Here is a 15,442-nt window from a genome sequence, read left to right as displayed (position 1 = left end):
CAACATGTGATGGGTCTCAACTTGCAGAGGCCACAGTGCGCTCACAGCCAGGTGAGAGGGAGTGATTTTGCAGAGCTGTGGTGACCTGTGAGCAGCACATGGAGGGAGAGCACGCTCCCGCACCGGTATTTCACCCACCCCCGATGGCATTTGTACACATAAAGGTTGCGCTCTGCAAAACCTTGACTATCGTCAACTGTGCTTGCAAAGCCTGTGTCATTATTAACTCATCTGAGCAAATGGGACTTTATTTGCTTGGTGGCTTTCCAGGGGAAAAAAAATCCTGGGAATTTTCCTTTCTGTTTGGACTTCCAGAGAATGGGGGGCGAAAACTTCTGTTTGAAAACACAAATTTCGGGATGGCGGGGCCAGAAAGCTGCCATCAGCCAGCTTAAGGTCACAACTCCTGACCCCCCGGGCACAGCAGTGCTACCGGCCCCCGCCGCAGGGACCGGCCGGCTGCGGGCTCCCCGCGGGGCCGGGCCTGGGCCCGGGCCCCAGCTGCGCTCCTGCCCCACAGCGGGGCGGGCACGGCCCCACCCCGGCCGGGGCCGCGCAGCTGGGGCCATCCCGCCCGCCGGCCGCGGCCTGCCGGGGGCGGGCGGCCCGGGAGGAGGGCCAGGCCCGATCCGGCCTCCAGCCCAGCGCGGTGCCGGCCCGGCGCGGTGAGTGCCTGCGCGGCGCCGGGGCTCGGGCCGAGGCCGCGCCGTCAGGTCGTTGCTGAGGCGGGGCCGGCGCGGCGCGTCGCGGCGCGTCGCCTCGCTGGGGCCGGGCCGGAGCCGGGGGCGGTGGAGGCCTGGCCGCGCCGGGCAGTATGATCGGCACCGTGCTCTGCTACGTGCTGCTGCCGGCGGCGCGGCTCCTCCGGGCCCTGCGAGGTAACCCGGCCCCGGGCGGGCGGCGGCGGGGGCCAGCAGGGGCGGGGTGCGGGACCCCCTCGCCTCCCCCCGCCCCGGCCCGAGGCGGGTGCGGCCGGAGGGGCCTCGGCAGCGGGGAGCCAGGGTCGTGCCGGCTGCCCCGTAGCCCCCCGAGTCCCTCGCCCTGGGCGGCGGGGGAGGCGGGCTGGTGGGGGGCCTGGGGCTGCTGCCCGAGGTGGCGTGGGCGCTTGTGCCGGGCCGGGGCTGCTCACCCCCGGGGCAGCGCGGGGGGCTGGGTTTTTGGAGGGAACAGTCGCCGGACTGTTGTGCCGCAGTGGCAGATTGCAACCTGCGTAGAGGCCCGACCCTCCTGCCCCGGGGCTGTGCTGCAGGTCTAGGGAGGTCTTTAGAGATGGGCTGCTCTTAGGCCTGTTACTCCCTAAGGACCTGCGGGTGACTCGTGGGTGGACGCTTGCTTTGGGTGCATCACTGTTTCACCTGGTTTCCTAGATGCTGCTGCTGCTGCTTCTTCTTCGCAGTCCCTGGTGACTGCGCTGATATAAAGCCACCCTCCTGCCTGAACCTGTCCCCAGGCCTGTAGCAGCCGCTGGCACGCTGTGGTTGTAGTGAGCAGCTAGCTGACTCCTCTCAAATTCAGCTCCTATCCTGTAGGAACAGGCTCTTGTAACAGCCGTGCCTGGCTAGTGGTGTGTGAAAATATTACCTTGGTGCATTGGTGTTTCTGACGTTTATGAACTTAATTACAAAACTACAGAGAGGAGTATGGTTCTTAAAGCTCCATTTCTGACGTGTACAGAAAGCTTTGATGTGAAAGGTACAGTAAAAGCATACATGGATGTTGCTGACTCCTGTATGTTACTGCTTTGGCTGACTGACTGTCACAGGGATACAGTGGAGAAAAAGTGATTTGTAGACAACAGAAATTGCTGGTCAACAGTAGGGACTAGCGTCTGTGCAGAATTCATAGCAAAACGTAAACGCTGTCATCTCTTATATAGATACAAGTGAAAAGAGTGCCCGTCTTTTTCTACTTTACCCCACCAATATTAGTATATTCAACTGTTACATTAACAGCAGGGTTTTTTTAATTTTTTACCGCAGATGTCAGTCATCAGGTGATCTGTAATTCTTACCAGGACTACTTCTGTGCATATATTCTCTCTAATAAGGCTTTTAACTGCACATGTTGGTCCCTCTGTGTCTTTATTTTTCATCTCTTAATAACAGAACAGTTTTTCTTCTACAACACATTCTTGTGATACATTTGATCCTCTTAGCTGAGCGCTACTTTTTTACTCAATCCCTGAAAAAAAACTTGCTCCAAGTGGTGATCTACAAGAGCTTGGCTTCTCAGCCCATGCATCCCATCAGCTAACTTCTACAGACTGTGCCTTTACATGTGTTGCTGAGAGCTTATAGTTTCCACAAGGCCTTTTGGCTTGGCTGACTGGCTGTGGTGCTGCGTAAGTTAGAATTGCATTCCCTAGAGTTGGTGAAGCCATTGCCATCCCGTACAGTTTCAGTGACTTTGGCTAATGTAACTAGAATTGGACTGTGGCCTAGCATTCAGGAGGAGGCAGGGTAAGTTATTCAGACTGTAACTGTTTTTCTTCAGAGAAGTAATTTGTTTGGGTTGCTATACTGAATGGTTGTATTGTACAGAGTTAAAGCAAATGCATAGGAAAAAGAAAAGAGTGAGTGAGAAAGGATTTCTATCTGTCTTATGTTGGTTTTGTTTGTTTTTAAATGGCAGATGCTTTCTTTACCTGTCGAAAGAATGTGCTTCTGGCGAAGAGCACGTCCACCCAGATAGAAGGCATCTTTGCTGCGACCAGAGGAAAGTCGGTCCCAGAAGAGCAAGAAGCCCTTCTCCAACAGTGGCTGGAGGAAGGAGCAGGGAATTTGTCAGCCAGTGAGAGTGCTCCAGCAGTGGGGAAAGCATCAGTTACACTCACTAGTGACTGGTTAGAAGGTTCAGAGCTATTGATGACTAGCCTCAGCGACCTGAATTCGGCTCCAGAAGTCACCTGGTGTGCTGATCAGCAGCTCTCAGAGCCACACGCCTTGGCTTCTTCAGAACCGCAAGATCATGAAGTGACTGAACTGGCAAAATTACCAGCTGAGGAAACAGTGGCTGTAGCAGGCAGTGCCCCTTGGGCAGCTGTGGTGCCACAGACGGATCATCAGATAGCTGGCTGTGCCACTATCAATGTAGAAGTGCAGAATGAAGACCCAGCTGTGCTGGCCTGGAGCTTAGCGCATGGTGCAGAGACAGTGCCAACGGAGCCCCCAGCCTGGCCCATTCAGGATACGGTACAATTTTGTCCGCTCCCAGCAGAGGTACCCTACCATGGTCAGTAGTAACAGCTCTGAATCTAATATTTGGTTTGGTACTTGCATTTGTAGTGAATGTGGTCAGGTTATTGTGTCTGGGCTTGCTGTCAGTAAGACATTGATTGCATCTGTCCGTGCAGAATTGGCAGGATCTGCTAGTGAAAACTATAAAGTGAGTTTTTGCTGAGGGAGGGCTGGTCACAGCTAGTAGTCTCTGTGCTGTTAGGCTGTCTGGTCTGAGCATCAGTACATGTTCATTTCCCAGGAACTGTTCCCAGGTGCTGGCTTTATAATATAAAAAGCACCCAAAGGCTGGTTGAGTGTTTCAGTATGCTTGACTCTGGTCTTCTTTTAAGCCATCCCCATTGACAACTATCCAAAGGCATCCAAAAAGACCACCTGAAAACCACAGTGGGTGAGGGTTTGCTCAGAGGCAAGAACATCCTAGCTTAGAGAATGAGAATGGCTATTTTCTGGGTCCTGGGGGAACAAAAGCATCACCAGGATAGCCAGCATGGCTGTAACTTGGCTTTTTGTCTCTTGCATATAGAGATTTTATGGAGAGACTGGGAGGATCTTTCTGTCCAACCCTGTGTGCTAGAGCAGGTCTTGAGAAACACTCCTCTCTTTGAATTTCGAGTCATGTCTTACAACATACTTGCCCAGGACCTGGTGGAACAGGGCCTTGATCTGTATCTACACTGCCATCCAGACATCCTGAACTGGAACTACCGCCTTCCAAACCTTTTGCAGGAGATCCAGCACTGGGATCCTGATGTGAGTATGACTGAGCCACATCAGTGTCAACAGAATTTGAATTCCTTGTTTGATCTAACAGCATTAAAAAAAAAAAAAAAAAAAGATAGAGGGGAAGTCCTAGGAAGATACTGCCTGCTTCATAACTGAACACTGATTCCTCACTGAGGCCTTGTGCATACGTTTTTTTGGTGTCTGTCTTGCTTTGGTTGTGTTACTGTAGAAACTAGTCATACTTTGATAGCAGGACTTAGCTTCTTTAAACAGCAGTAGAAGAGGAAGAAGAGATGATGTGTGTTTGGGGAGGAAAGGACCAGGTTTGTAAGGCAGCACAAGAGGGGAAGCTTGCATAGAAGACTTTCGCTATTCCTTGAGTCCTCTTTGTGTGATAAAGGATCTTCTGCCTCGGCACTGGAAAACTGAATGATAAGCTAATGTGACCCAGAAGGTTATTGCTCTCTATTTGGAAAGTACAGGACAGAGTTGCAGTGATGACCTTTCTGGTTGCAGGGTTGGTATGTGAGTGCACTTTTCCGCTTTCTTTCTTCCCCCAAACAAGGTAACTAGCAAATACTGGTGGAGCAAGTGAGGTCTCTGCCTTCCTTCCAGGTTCTGTGTCTCCAGGAGGTGCAAGAGAACCATTACTGGGAGCAGCTGGAACCGACATTCAAGGAGATGGGTATGTCCTGCTTTTGTGCGTCTACACCTCCAGCTCGTGGGACTGGCCTAGCAGTGCTTCCTGCTTAATGTCTTCAAGGCACTTGGCCTTGAGAGAGCTGTTCCTGTGTGTCAGGTGGCTGCTGGCCCTGCTTCTGAACTGTCTGCCTAGACCTTTACCCTTTCTTTTGTAATTGATCTTTCAGAGAGTTGACAGATCAGAGTAACAAAACTGAGAGGGTCCTAGAAGGACAAGAAGAGAGAAAATAGCCTCAATGATAAACGATAAACTGATTATTGGAACAGAATTGGGTATAATGCTGTACCCAAGTGTAGTAGGAACCTCTTCTGCTACACAGACTTGCTGAACTCCCCAGCTGATGGGGGGAGACTGAAGTAGTGACTGGATAAACCTTTCAACAGGTGATGGTTTCTTTTCAGGCTTTGCATGCTTCTATAAACGGAGAACTGGGACGAAGACAGATGGCTGTGCAGTGTGCTATAAGCACAGCAGGTTCCAGCTGATCAGCCTCAGCCCCATAGAATACTTCCGGCCTGGCCTGGACATCCTCAATCGGGATAATGTGGGCTTGGTGCTGCTGCTACAGCCTCTGCTCCCAGAGGGCCTAGATCTGAAGGCAGTCAGTCCGTTGTGTGTGGCCAACACTCATGTATTGTTCAATCCCCGGCGGGGAGATATCAAACTGGCCCAGATGGCCTTGCTCTTAGCAGAGATTGACAAGATTGCAAAAACTACTGAAGGCAGCTACTATCCTGTCATCTTGTGTGGAGACCTGAACTCTGTACCTGATTCTCCACTCTACAAATTCATCCGGAACGGTGAACTTTCCTATCATGGGATGCCAGCCTGGAAGGTAGGTGCCAGCCAGAACTGGCATTGGGTAACTCTTTATTGCATGCTGCTAGAGAAATGCATGGCTGCATTCTTTCTCTCGTGAGGAAATAGTCCAAATATCAAATTCAGTTATTCAGCAGTCTTCCCCAATGCCTCCAGCGCTGCTGGGGAAAGAAGCAGACGAATGTGTGCATGTTGTTTCCACCACTGCTCTTTTGGTTTCTCTTGAGGCAGACCAGTGATAACAGACCACTTAATTTCAGGTCCTGGTTCTCCCTTGCTATGGGATTTTTGTGCCTGGGTGACTGGAAGTGTAGGGGAGTACAATTCCATCAAGACTTACCGAAATTTTATGTGGATGTTTGATCTGAAAACAGGTTGAAACAGGCACCTGTGCTAGAGTCTGTTGTGGTTACCTGTTACTGTGTATCCATGATCAAATATGTCATTGGCTTTCAAGCTAAATCATCAGTTCAATAATAGATGCCTTCAAAGTATCTTGTCAGGTGACTTTTAGCTAACTGTATCTGTCCCCCACAGTTGAAGGTTTATTATATCTGCGCCATATTCTGAATAGCTTAGTTCATGTCTTTCTGTGAGGGCATTCTCCTGTCTTGCTCTTGGCAAGTGTGTATACGTACATTGTCTATAGCTTGCAAAAGTTCTGCTCTGTGTTGCTGATGTTTCCTCTCCTGTTTCTGGCCTCCTTGCAGGTGTCTGGTCAGGAAGACTTTTCCCAGCAGTTGTATTCACGGAAACTGCTGGCCCCACTGTGGCCGAGCTCGCTGGGTATAACGGACAACTGCCAATATGTCACTCTGTGCCAGCCAAAGAAATCAGGTGAGTTCCAGTGTCCACTGAGAACATGAGTCTGCTGAGGATGGACAGTTTGTGGGCCTTGCTGTCTCTCTCAGTAGCTTGGACATGTGTTGCATGAGGCACTCAGCAAAGATTCTCTTCTTCTATCCATTTCCTTGGTACGTGAATTAAATTTAATTTTTCTAGAGTCCATTGCTGTAGCCCAATTTCTGCTGTTTTCTTTCTCTAGTCAGGAGCGGAATGGTCCCCTACCAGTAACCATTGCTTTACGTATCTAATATTCCCAGACTTACAGTTTTGTGCAGTTGTAAACCATGTTCAGCAGCCACAGCTTTCAGCTGCAGGTGTTTGTGGGAGTGGTTTTGGGCAGTATTTGCACACCACTGTTAGGAAATCATTCCTAAGAGCCCAGTTACAATCATGACTGTACTCTACTGTCCTTAGAGAGAATTTAAAAAAAAGAAAGAGCCCACACTAAATAGCTTTTGTTGGAATCTTGGATGTGGAACTTGTATTCAACCCGATCTCCAGAATTGTTTTTTCTTTTTCAGCAGACGTTTCCTTGAGTTGCACACTAACTGATCTGCTTAAAAGTCCCTTGAACTTATGGTGTCTCAGAGGGGACATTTCTTAATTTGTTTCATCAAGATGCTGACCACGGCTGTTGCGTTAGCTAAAGGGATAGAAATAACTGTGCTCTGTTCTTCTACATTTACGCGTTTGTTCTGTTCTACGTTTAGGTTATTAAGTGATTCCCATTCTTGTGGTATCAGAGTGCTTGGGCACAAAAACCTCTCTCAAACTAAAGAGGTCTAAGAGGTCTAAAGATCTAAAGAGTTTGCAGATGTTCCCTGTAGATGTGACTTTGCTGCAGTTATTTTCTTCTTTTAACTTGTATTTTTCTCTGCAGGCAGACGTAAGTACAGCAGGGACTTCCTGCTCCAGTTTCATTTTTGCGATGTTGCCTGTGAACGACCACCGCAGCTGGTCCTCTTGGAAGGTGTGACAGATGCTAAACCAGGTATTAATGGGCGATTTTTCAGCTTGTGACTCTCCTAGCTCGATTTTGATGAAAACATCATGTGGAGGTAATGCCTGGTGAGAAAGGGGGAAGGCAGAAGGGTGCCTTCTGTGGCTGTGTGATTACAATGGATTCCATGAGAGGTCAGAGGATTACAGTCTTACCACCCTCATACACACTGTATTCCTTGAGATGCACTGAGATTCAGCCTCTTTTGGAGGCTGTTTCTTATAAAGTGAAATATATTTATATTTCTTTTTTTCTGCTTCAAGATTTTTGGTAGGGGGAGAACAAACCTGAAGACTGTGATGTCGCAATGGGCACAACATAGATGTTTCTGGATGCTGGTACTCAGCAGACACTGCCTCACCTCTGTGCCTTGTGGCATGGCTGATTCTGCTCTCTCCATTTCTGTTCTGCCTTTCTAGACACCATTTGAGTAAGCTGTAGGCTAAGGCAAATGAACTTTCTTTGAGAGCAAAGGTTGAAGTATGCTGAGCTTTGATGATATTGAATGCTTTAAGGACATGTCCTTAGCAGGACAGAATATGACTTCTTAGTTGTTTGCACTGATCTGCCCTCAGGATGTTCCTGTTAGTCTTAGAGCTGGGGTTTCCTCTGAATATTTTTCTTTAAGGTGCCTGTGACTGGACGCTATCTGCTCTTCTTGGGCAAAAAGTTGCGTTTGGTCTCAGGAGAAGCTTCTCAGACTTGGGATGAGCAGCCCGTGCCAGGATCTATGTAGGTCTGGCTGGAATCTCTTTGCTCCTTTGCAGACCGCCCTGCACATTGGCCCAAGCCTGCTGCCATGGTGAAAGACCCTGATCCCCAGCCATTTGTCCCAAGGTAATTTGGTGCATCTTCAATGGCCCCACTCTTCAAGCCTGGTCTCGTTTTCCTGAGCACTGTAAATCTGGCTGCAGTAAAGACAGAAATAGAGGTGAGGGTGGAAGAGAGTAAGGAGGGCTGTCTGGAAGAGCCAGATCCACACAGGGTTGTCCCAGCAGCTGGGCGCTGTTCTGTCAGCATTGTGTTGATGAGGTCAAGAATGAAGGGCATAGACAGGACTGGGCATTGGAGACAAAGGAATTTTGTAGTCCACTTTGTCTTTGGTGTAAGTGGAGTGAATAATTCTGAAAGACTGTCTTTTATGTGTTCCCGAAGTAGAAATAGTTTGGACAGTTGTTACAGTACCAAGGGAACATCCAACTTCAGCTCTGACCGCAGTATGGAACACTGCATCATTCTCTTTCCTTCCTTGGTAAATGGTGGCTGTTCATGTGCAGGTCTTCAGGCATTATCCAGCATGGCCTCAACCTGACCTCTGTCTACAGCCACTTCCTGCCACAGAGGGGACGCCCAGAGGTCACAACGATGCCCATGGGGCTTGGAGCCACTGTTGATTATATCTTCTACTCAGCAGAACCCGTGGAGAATGGGAGCAGGGGCGGTGAGTGTGGCAGTGCGGGGCTTACCCCTGTGATGTTGGGAGAGGGCTGTGAGGCATGCTAGAATGCAGCTCGGTGTTGGGCGGTGCGTTTCGTTGAGCTGGGGTGGATCTACAGGGTGTGACTTTGACTGAAATGATGCACAAAGTGGAAACAACATTTGCTCAGGTATGAGAAGACGCTGTTTATCTTTGCTGTGGAAAAACTGAAGCTGCTTAGCTTAGGTTCATGTAGACTTTTGAGGAAGCTAGAACAGAATAGATTCTGTTCTTTTGTATAAGCATCTTATTTGTGCTCCTGATAACAGGCAGTGCTGGGTCCTAAGTTCAAGGCTTGGACTTCTGGTCTGACTGAGACCACACACTGGCCTTAGAAGGCGGTGACTCTGGTTACCTTACAATGGTACCATCTCTCTGCTACCTGAAACAGGAGTTATGCTGATGAAAGACAGCATGTAAATGCATCCAGGAACTGTCTCTGAGCTGGTTTGGATCATGTCAAAATCAACTCTGGGGAGGAAGTTAGGAATGAAGAGATGAATTCCTCGTCAAGGGAGAATCTGAAGCTATTGCTAGGACTTAGTACCATGAAAGGAACTTCCCAAGAAAGCAGCTGCTTGGTGAATTTAGTATATACTTGATTCCTGTGCCTGCAAGTATATGAAACCATTGAACAGTGGTATTCATCAAACAGGATGCTCACTGCTTTCACATCTAGGCTCAAAGGTGCGTGCAGTGTTTGTGCAGGCTGTCTGTGTTCATCAGGGAAAGAATAGGAAAGCATTGACAAGCATCCCTTTGTGAGTGTATGGAGTTAATCTACAGCACCAGTCTCTGGCTGATGTTTCTTTCCATTTTCTTTGTCAGGTCGCAGGCTGTACCGGGATGGAGCTTTGAAGCTGCTTGGCCGCCTTTCCCTTCTCTCTGAAGATGTCCTGTTGCTGGCAAATGGCTTACCAAATCCTTTTTGTTCATCTGATCATCTCTGCCTGCTGGCTAGCTTTGGCTTGGAGATCTCCAGCCTCAAGGAGGGTTAGTGTTGGTTCCCTTTCCCTGAAGAAAAACCATTCTGAACACAGCAGTTGAGGCTCTGGATTGCAAAACCTGCTTGCAAGAAAACTCTTTTCTTTGTCATGCCCTAAAAGTCCCTTTCTTCCCTCACACGCTCACAAAAAGCAGGGATGGGAGAGTTGGAGCACTTTTTGCATTGGTATTTTATGGGTCTCTGCAAACCTGAGCTGTGTTCCCAGTGGGCTTCCAGTTGTATTCAGGCATTACCATCTCTAAAAGGGGTCCTTGTTCCACTGCTTTGTTTAGCAGATGTTTTAGTGCTGCGGGAATCAATATAACTCACATATTTATTTGTCCCTGTGTGAGATCTTCAAGGAGCTGGGAAAGAGGGGCAACACTGCCTACTTCTGATTAGTTAGTTGCTAGCAAGGAGCAGGGGATGTATACGTCAATATTCTTTCACACCAAAACAATGGTTCTTTTAATTTCTCAGTGATAGTTTATGAAGTATGGTCCTTCCAGGACTAGTCGCCATGTTGCCTTTGAGAGTGTTGGCTCTGCTAACTGCTTGGAAATGGCTTTCACTTAATAATGTGTAAGGACTGTCTTCCTGGCAGAAGGTTTTGTGCAGTTGAACAGTTTCTACAAAAAGCTGCCTGCTGTGACTAACGGACCAGGGAATGGAATTGCTAGGAATGGAGCCAGGGGTTCTACAGAGCCACCCGCAGGAGCGCTAGAACTGCAGCAAAAGCCTAGAGGCCTTGGGGAAGGCTCCCTTCCTTTCTACCAGTCTGAGAATGGTACCTAGTCTGGCACTTGTAGGAAAAATATTTACAATCCTTGCAGTGAATATCAGGTGGAAAAAATCGTCCTGCTAGGCACGACAACCCCAGGAGGTATAGCTCAGGGAGGTCCCAAAAGAGTGATGAAAATGGAAGGCATGTAAGAGACAGCAGAGCCATCAGATGGAAGAGCTGGTATTTGTCACTTGCCGTACTCTTTCTCTGTGCCCTCCCTATGCCATTCAGCCTGCCAGGGGTCAGATAGCCAACCTGTAGCATCCTCCTGTGCCAGACTGAAGTTCATGCTGCTGCCGCCTTCTGGAGCCAGCCATGTTTAGGTAGGTAGAACCTGTAGGACTGACTCCTGTCTCTTGACAGGTGTTGGGAGGGAGGGGATGGCTCTGTAACTTGGAGCCAGATTGTCAATCGCTTGGATGCCAGTGTACCTTTGGTGTCCTATCAGTGTACTTTTGTCAGCAGTGGCTTGGCCAGTACAAAAACAGTAGAACTGTACCTGTTCCTAGGGCAGATTCCCCAGTTCAGCCTGACATTTGGTGCTCAGTTTTTCCATGAGAGATGAGAGCAATATTGGCAGAAACAGTATCAATCTTCTCTTCACAAATGAGGCAGGGAAATCTGGTCCCACCTCAGGTTTTTGTGGGAAGGTATGAGACTTGAAATACTGTTCTCTCTTCTTGGGTTATATTGGGGGGCTTTCATATTTTAAATGTTACCTTCTTTATTGAAAAATAAAATTTTTTTAATCTAAGAAAAAACCACAAAGTAACTGCAGCACCTTGTGCTCCTGGCAGCTGAACCCTCTGAGGACTTGTTCAACAAGGCTTTGCTGGCTGGGATGTGAAAGAGGAGAGGACAAATTAGCTACACAGGATACTAGTAGTGAGGGTTGAAGGGAGGGAAGAAGTGGGCCTAGCTGCTGTATCCCAGCACATCCCCAAATCCCAGAGGTGGTTTATTTGGCATCGGGCTTGTCTTAGAAAACGGTTTGCATTCAAGAACCCTTCCCCTCCTCCCAAAGCAAGCAAGTACTGGTGATCTTTTACAGCTCACTTGTGTAAACTGTACAGAAATGAGGGGGGTGTGTGGGGATTGTGTTCTGTGCCCATATGATCGTGTAAGGACTGCGTATTCCCTTCTTGTCCCTACCAGATGGTGTGGTATTTGCCTGGTGATGTGTGGATGGCTTTTGCTACCCCAGTTGGGATAACATGTAGGAGTCCATATAAGTGAACAGCAATCTGCGGGTGAATAAGTTCGCAGCTTTGTTTGCCTTTAGTTTCACAGGTAATGGTTCTGGCATGGCACTGGCATTTGTATGTGGGGAGGGATGCAGAGCTGTGTATTTCTATGGCTCTGTTTATCTGACAGTTGCACTAATTTCTGCAAGTACTCTTATTCTGATTTTTTAGTTGGTTGTTTTTGTAAAGGGAGGGGAGGAAAGGGAAATCGGTGAACCCAGAGCTTTATTTTCTGCTAGGCTTGAAAAGAGGTTGCCAGAAAGCAGCCTGGTTGCAGATAACTCCCACCAGCTGGTAACATTGTAATAGGAAACTTGGAAGACACTGAAGATTTAAAAACAACCAACCAAAAGCAAACCATAGAACACTGTGACACATAGTGTTGGCACTTACAACTTTGGCTATCTGCTTCAGTTGTAATTGCTGGCTAGGTCTGATGGTCAACTGATGAGGTGTGTGTGTGTGTTTGTGTGAAAGCAGCCCTCCTGCCCCACCTATTGAGACCCATAAGGTGTGCACAGTACACCATCAGATGAACTGGTTGCCCCTGCACTGGCCGAAGCACCCTGCCAGTCCTGTGATGTAACTGAGGCGTAGGAGCTGTGCTTCAACATCACAAGTGCTTCTTCCATTTTATTTAAACCAAAGACTTGACTTTTCTTTTGGGTAACTTGCATCTCTCAGAGAGGTTTTAAGGTTCCAGCTACATTTTGTTGGAAAATCTAATGTTCTGCAGGTCAAGCTAATACTTTCCCTTTTGATACATGAAATAGTACGGTGTGAAGTTGGAATGGTTAAGTTGTAGAACACTGGATATGGAGTCATGTGCTGAAAAACCCCAGGACAATGCCTGCAAGTCTTCTGATTCTTCTTTCTGAAGTTTAGAAAGCTCCTTCAGAGGGACCTGCAGCTCCCAAAGCTGTGGCTCACACATGCTTCCTTGGGCATTCATAGGTGCAACTACTGCAGAAATGCAGGACCATTGCTAGTGACTGTGTACAGATTCACAAAGGCAGAGTTGAAGAGTTGATCGCTGTGGTTGTTCTGACCACTGTCCCTGAAGCTCTGGTATAGACCCCTACAGAGTTGGCCTGTTTCAGGAAAGAAAACCTGTGTTCTAGAGCAATTTGGAGTTAACATCAAATGGAGCTAGAGATGTGTGAATGCCTCTGGCTGTGGGGGACTACAGCAGAAGTTTGGAGGTGGGGTGAATGGAAAGAGTCCCTACCTGTAAAATAGTAACTAGTATATAGTTGTAGGGAGAAAATAATGTGTTCTGTGATGCTTTAAGAATAGCACACAGTAATATAATAAGAGGCAGTGGTAATAAGCAAGTCTTGGTGGGATGCAGAACTAAGATTGCAGATGTAGCTCTTAACACTGTTTCCTGACCTAAATGCATGACTAGTCATTAGCACAGCTTTCTGATGAATTACAGAGGGGTCTGTAAATGGTTATGGCAGTGGAACACAGGAATATCTGCTATACTCAGAAAGGGAAGGTATTATAGAGGTAGGATCATCTACATCATCTTAGTAGTGATATAGAGCTCAGGAAGACTGGTACTTAGGTAAAGGGATGGCAGAGACCACTGACAGTGTGTATACATACCCTGTTACCAGTATCCTAAGCTGCAGGAGCATGTAGCTGTAGAGGCAAACACGTATTTGACGAAGTATTTTTGCTAGACAACAGCTTAGATTGCACCACAGCTGCTAGGCTGTATTTAGTTACGCTATTTAGACAGCGGTTGGACTTCCTTCACTTTCTCAGAGTTTTAAGTTCATCACTTCAGGAAGATGCCCTTTATAATCAGTTTTCCCAATTACATGGGATGGGAGGAGTGGTAAACAATATAATTGCTCTAGTTTCTTTCCTTTTCTAAATAAATGAAACTTGGCTGCTGCTTGAGGTCTTCTTTCTCCATGCTTTTTCCTTACGAGGTATGTCTGCAGCAGCTGTTTTCCCACGACTGCCATATCCAGTTATCTTTCTGAGTTACTGATTATTTTTTTCTGCAGCTGTATTTCTTCACTTAAAAGCTATGGGTGGAATTCTTTAGGACTAAGTCTTATTATAAACTTAACATTTAAATAGTGTCAAGCCATAAGATAGTGGGTTCCCTCACCCCTGAAGAGTTAAGTGGGAGGGGTGGGAGCTCTGAAACCAGCACTTAGATGGGAATAACTCTTGTTATATAAAACAAAAAAAAAAAGGTTAAGATTTATCATTAGTGCCATGTATACCACCTGCTTTGTGAAGCACAGAACTCTGAAATAGACTTGACCTTAGTTCCTCTTCTCTGAGCAGTCTCTTAGAGGCTCTAAGAACAGTTCAGCATCTCAGAGGGAATCTCTTTTAAGAGCTGATCAAGGTATGTGTCCTGCCTCTAATGGTATTTGAGAGTGGTGTTGGCAAACGGTCTGCAAAGCAGGGTGTTGCTACACTGCAATTTCTCCTCGCAGACATATCCATGGTTCATACAAATGCAGATGAAGCCTTTGGTGGCTCATCTAAAGGAGGAGCACACAAGCCTTAGTGGGATACCATCTCCTTTCAGTAGGTTTCCTGTTGTGCAAGTTAATTGAATTGCTGGCTATGACCTGTTCCTTACCAGACTGTAGCTGCCTGGCCTGTAGTGCTTTCCTTAGTGCTGTCACACTGAAACGTGCAAGCTGCATGATCACTGCCATTGAATGTACTGCATTGTGTTTCAAAGTATGATACTGAGTTTCTGTAGAGAACTCACCTGCTATAATGATAATCAAGATGACTGATTTAAGAGCTGGCATGCCTCAAGCTCCTTCCTTTTGTCAGGTGTACAAGTTTGGCTTCTCCTGTCAAGGCAAGTTATCCTCTAACTTCCACTGAAAATGTCATTCTAGTCTTGAAGCTCTTTTTCCTTTTATTTATTTTTAAATTTATTTTATTTCAGATCTAGACCACACATTCTTGTGCTCTAAGGGAATAGGAATGCTGTATAGTAGAGCTGGAAAATTTTTCCTAACTTTGGTTAGACAAACACAGCAGCTTTCAAGGTGCTGAGGTGGCAAATGGGAGAAGGACTAGGCTAGATGCTGGCACGTGCTACAACAGATGCATTTGTTCCATCCAATCTTTCCTTTTATACACCAAAAAGACTTGGCTTCAAGCCTTAGCAATGTTACTTAGTTTTTTAGCCTTTTCTTTCTGGATGGAAAGCCTTCTACAGCAGTCTTAAGTTTATTCAGTTATTGGCCACTTTTAGGAGCCGTTTCTGAACTGGGGGCAGATGAATGCAGTAGTTATTCTAATGCTATTCCTCTCCTTCCTTCCTCCCCCAGAGTGAGGCTGAAGATAGGATGGCAGTCACTCTTTGCCAAAATAAAAATATAATCCAGGAAAGCCAACTCAGCTGAGTTAACTGAAGTCTGTAATGGCCTGCTATCCACAGCATGTCATATGCCTTTGCCTTCCATAATCCTGCAGTCTGCATGAATGGCGCTCTTAAGGCTCATTCTCAGTCTTATGAATGGATTTCTATATGCTTTTAGGCATGTGAGAGCCTTAAGTTTTGCAGTCTTGGGCTTCTCAGCGTAGTAGCTGACTGGGTTTCTTTTTGTAATTTTTTTTTTCTTTTTTA

General features: G+C 47.2%; 1 protein-coding gene across 3 annotated transcripts in view; it reads left to right on the top strand.

Annotated features, from left to right (window-relative positions):
• The first annotated feature begins 607 nt into the window (after positions 1-607).
• ANGEL1 (angel homolog 1) overlaps positions 608-15,442 on the top strand; it is a 30,365-nt gene continuing 15,530 nt past the window's right edge. Inside the window, exons 1-10 of one of the 3 annotated variants that reach the window (XM_052782795.1) lie at positions 608-665; positions 2,632-3,231; positions 3,763-3,989; positions 4,578-4,647; positions 5,067-5,500; positions 6,195-6,321; positions 7,211-7,321; positions 8,098-8,167; positions 8,608-8,771; positions 9,636-9,800. In XM_052782795.1, coding sequence (XP_052638755.1) covers positions 2,865-3,231; positions 3,763-3,989; positions 4,578-4,647; positions 5,067-5,500; positions 6,195-6,321; positions 7,211-7,321; positions 8,098-8,167; positions 8,608-8,771; positions 9,636-9,800 — 1,735 coding nt within the window. In that variant the 5' untranslated portion in view covers positions 608-665; positions 2,632-2,864. Of the gene's footprint in view, positions 666-741; positions 879-2,631; positions 3,232-3,762; positions 3,990-4,577; positions 4,648-5,066; positions 5,501-6,194; positions 6,322-7,210; positions 7,322-7,958; positions 8,168-8,607; positions 8,772-9,635; positions 9,801-15,442 lie in introns of those variants that run through there. The other 2 variants (XM_052782794.1, XM_052782796.1) reach the window with 2 other exon arrangements.

Source organism: Harpia harpyja, chromosome 3 (genome assembly GCF_026419915.1).
Source record: "Harpia harpyja isolate bHarHar1 chromosome 3, bHarHar1 primary haplotype, whole genome shotgun sequence".
Taxonomy (NCBI): domain Eukaryota; kingdom Metazoa; phylum Chordata; class Aves; order Accipitriformes; family Accipitridae; genus Harpia; species Harpia harpyja.
This window is presented reverse-complemented; position numbering and strand designations above follow the sequence as displayed.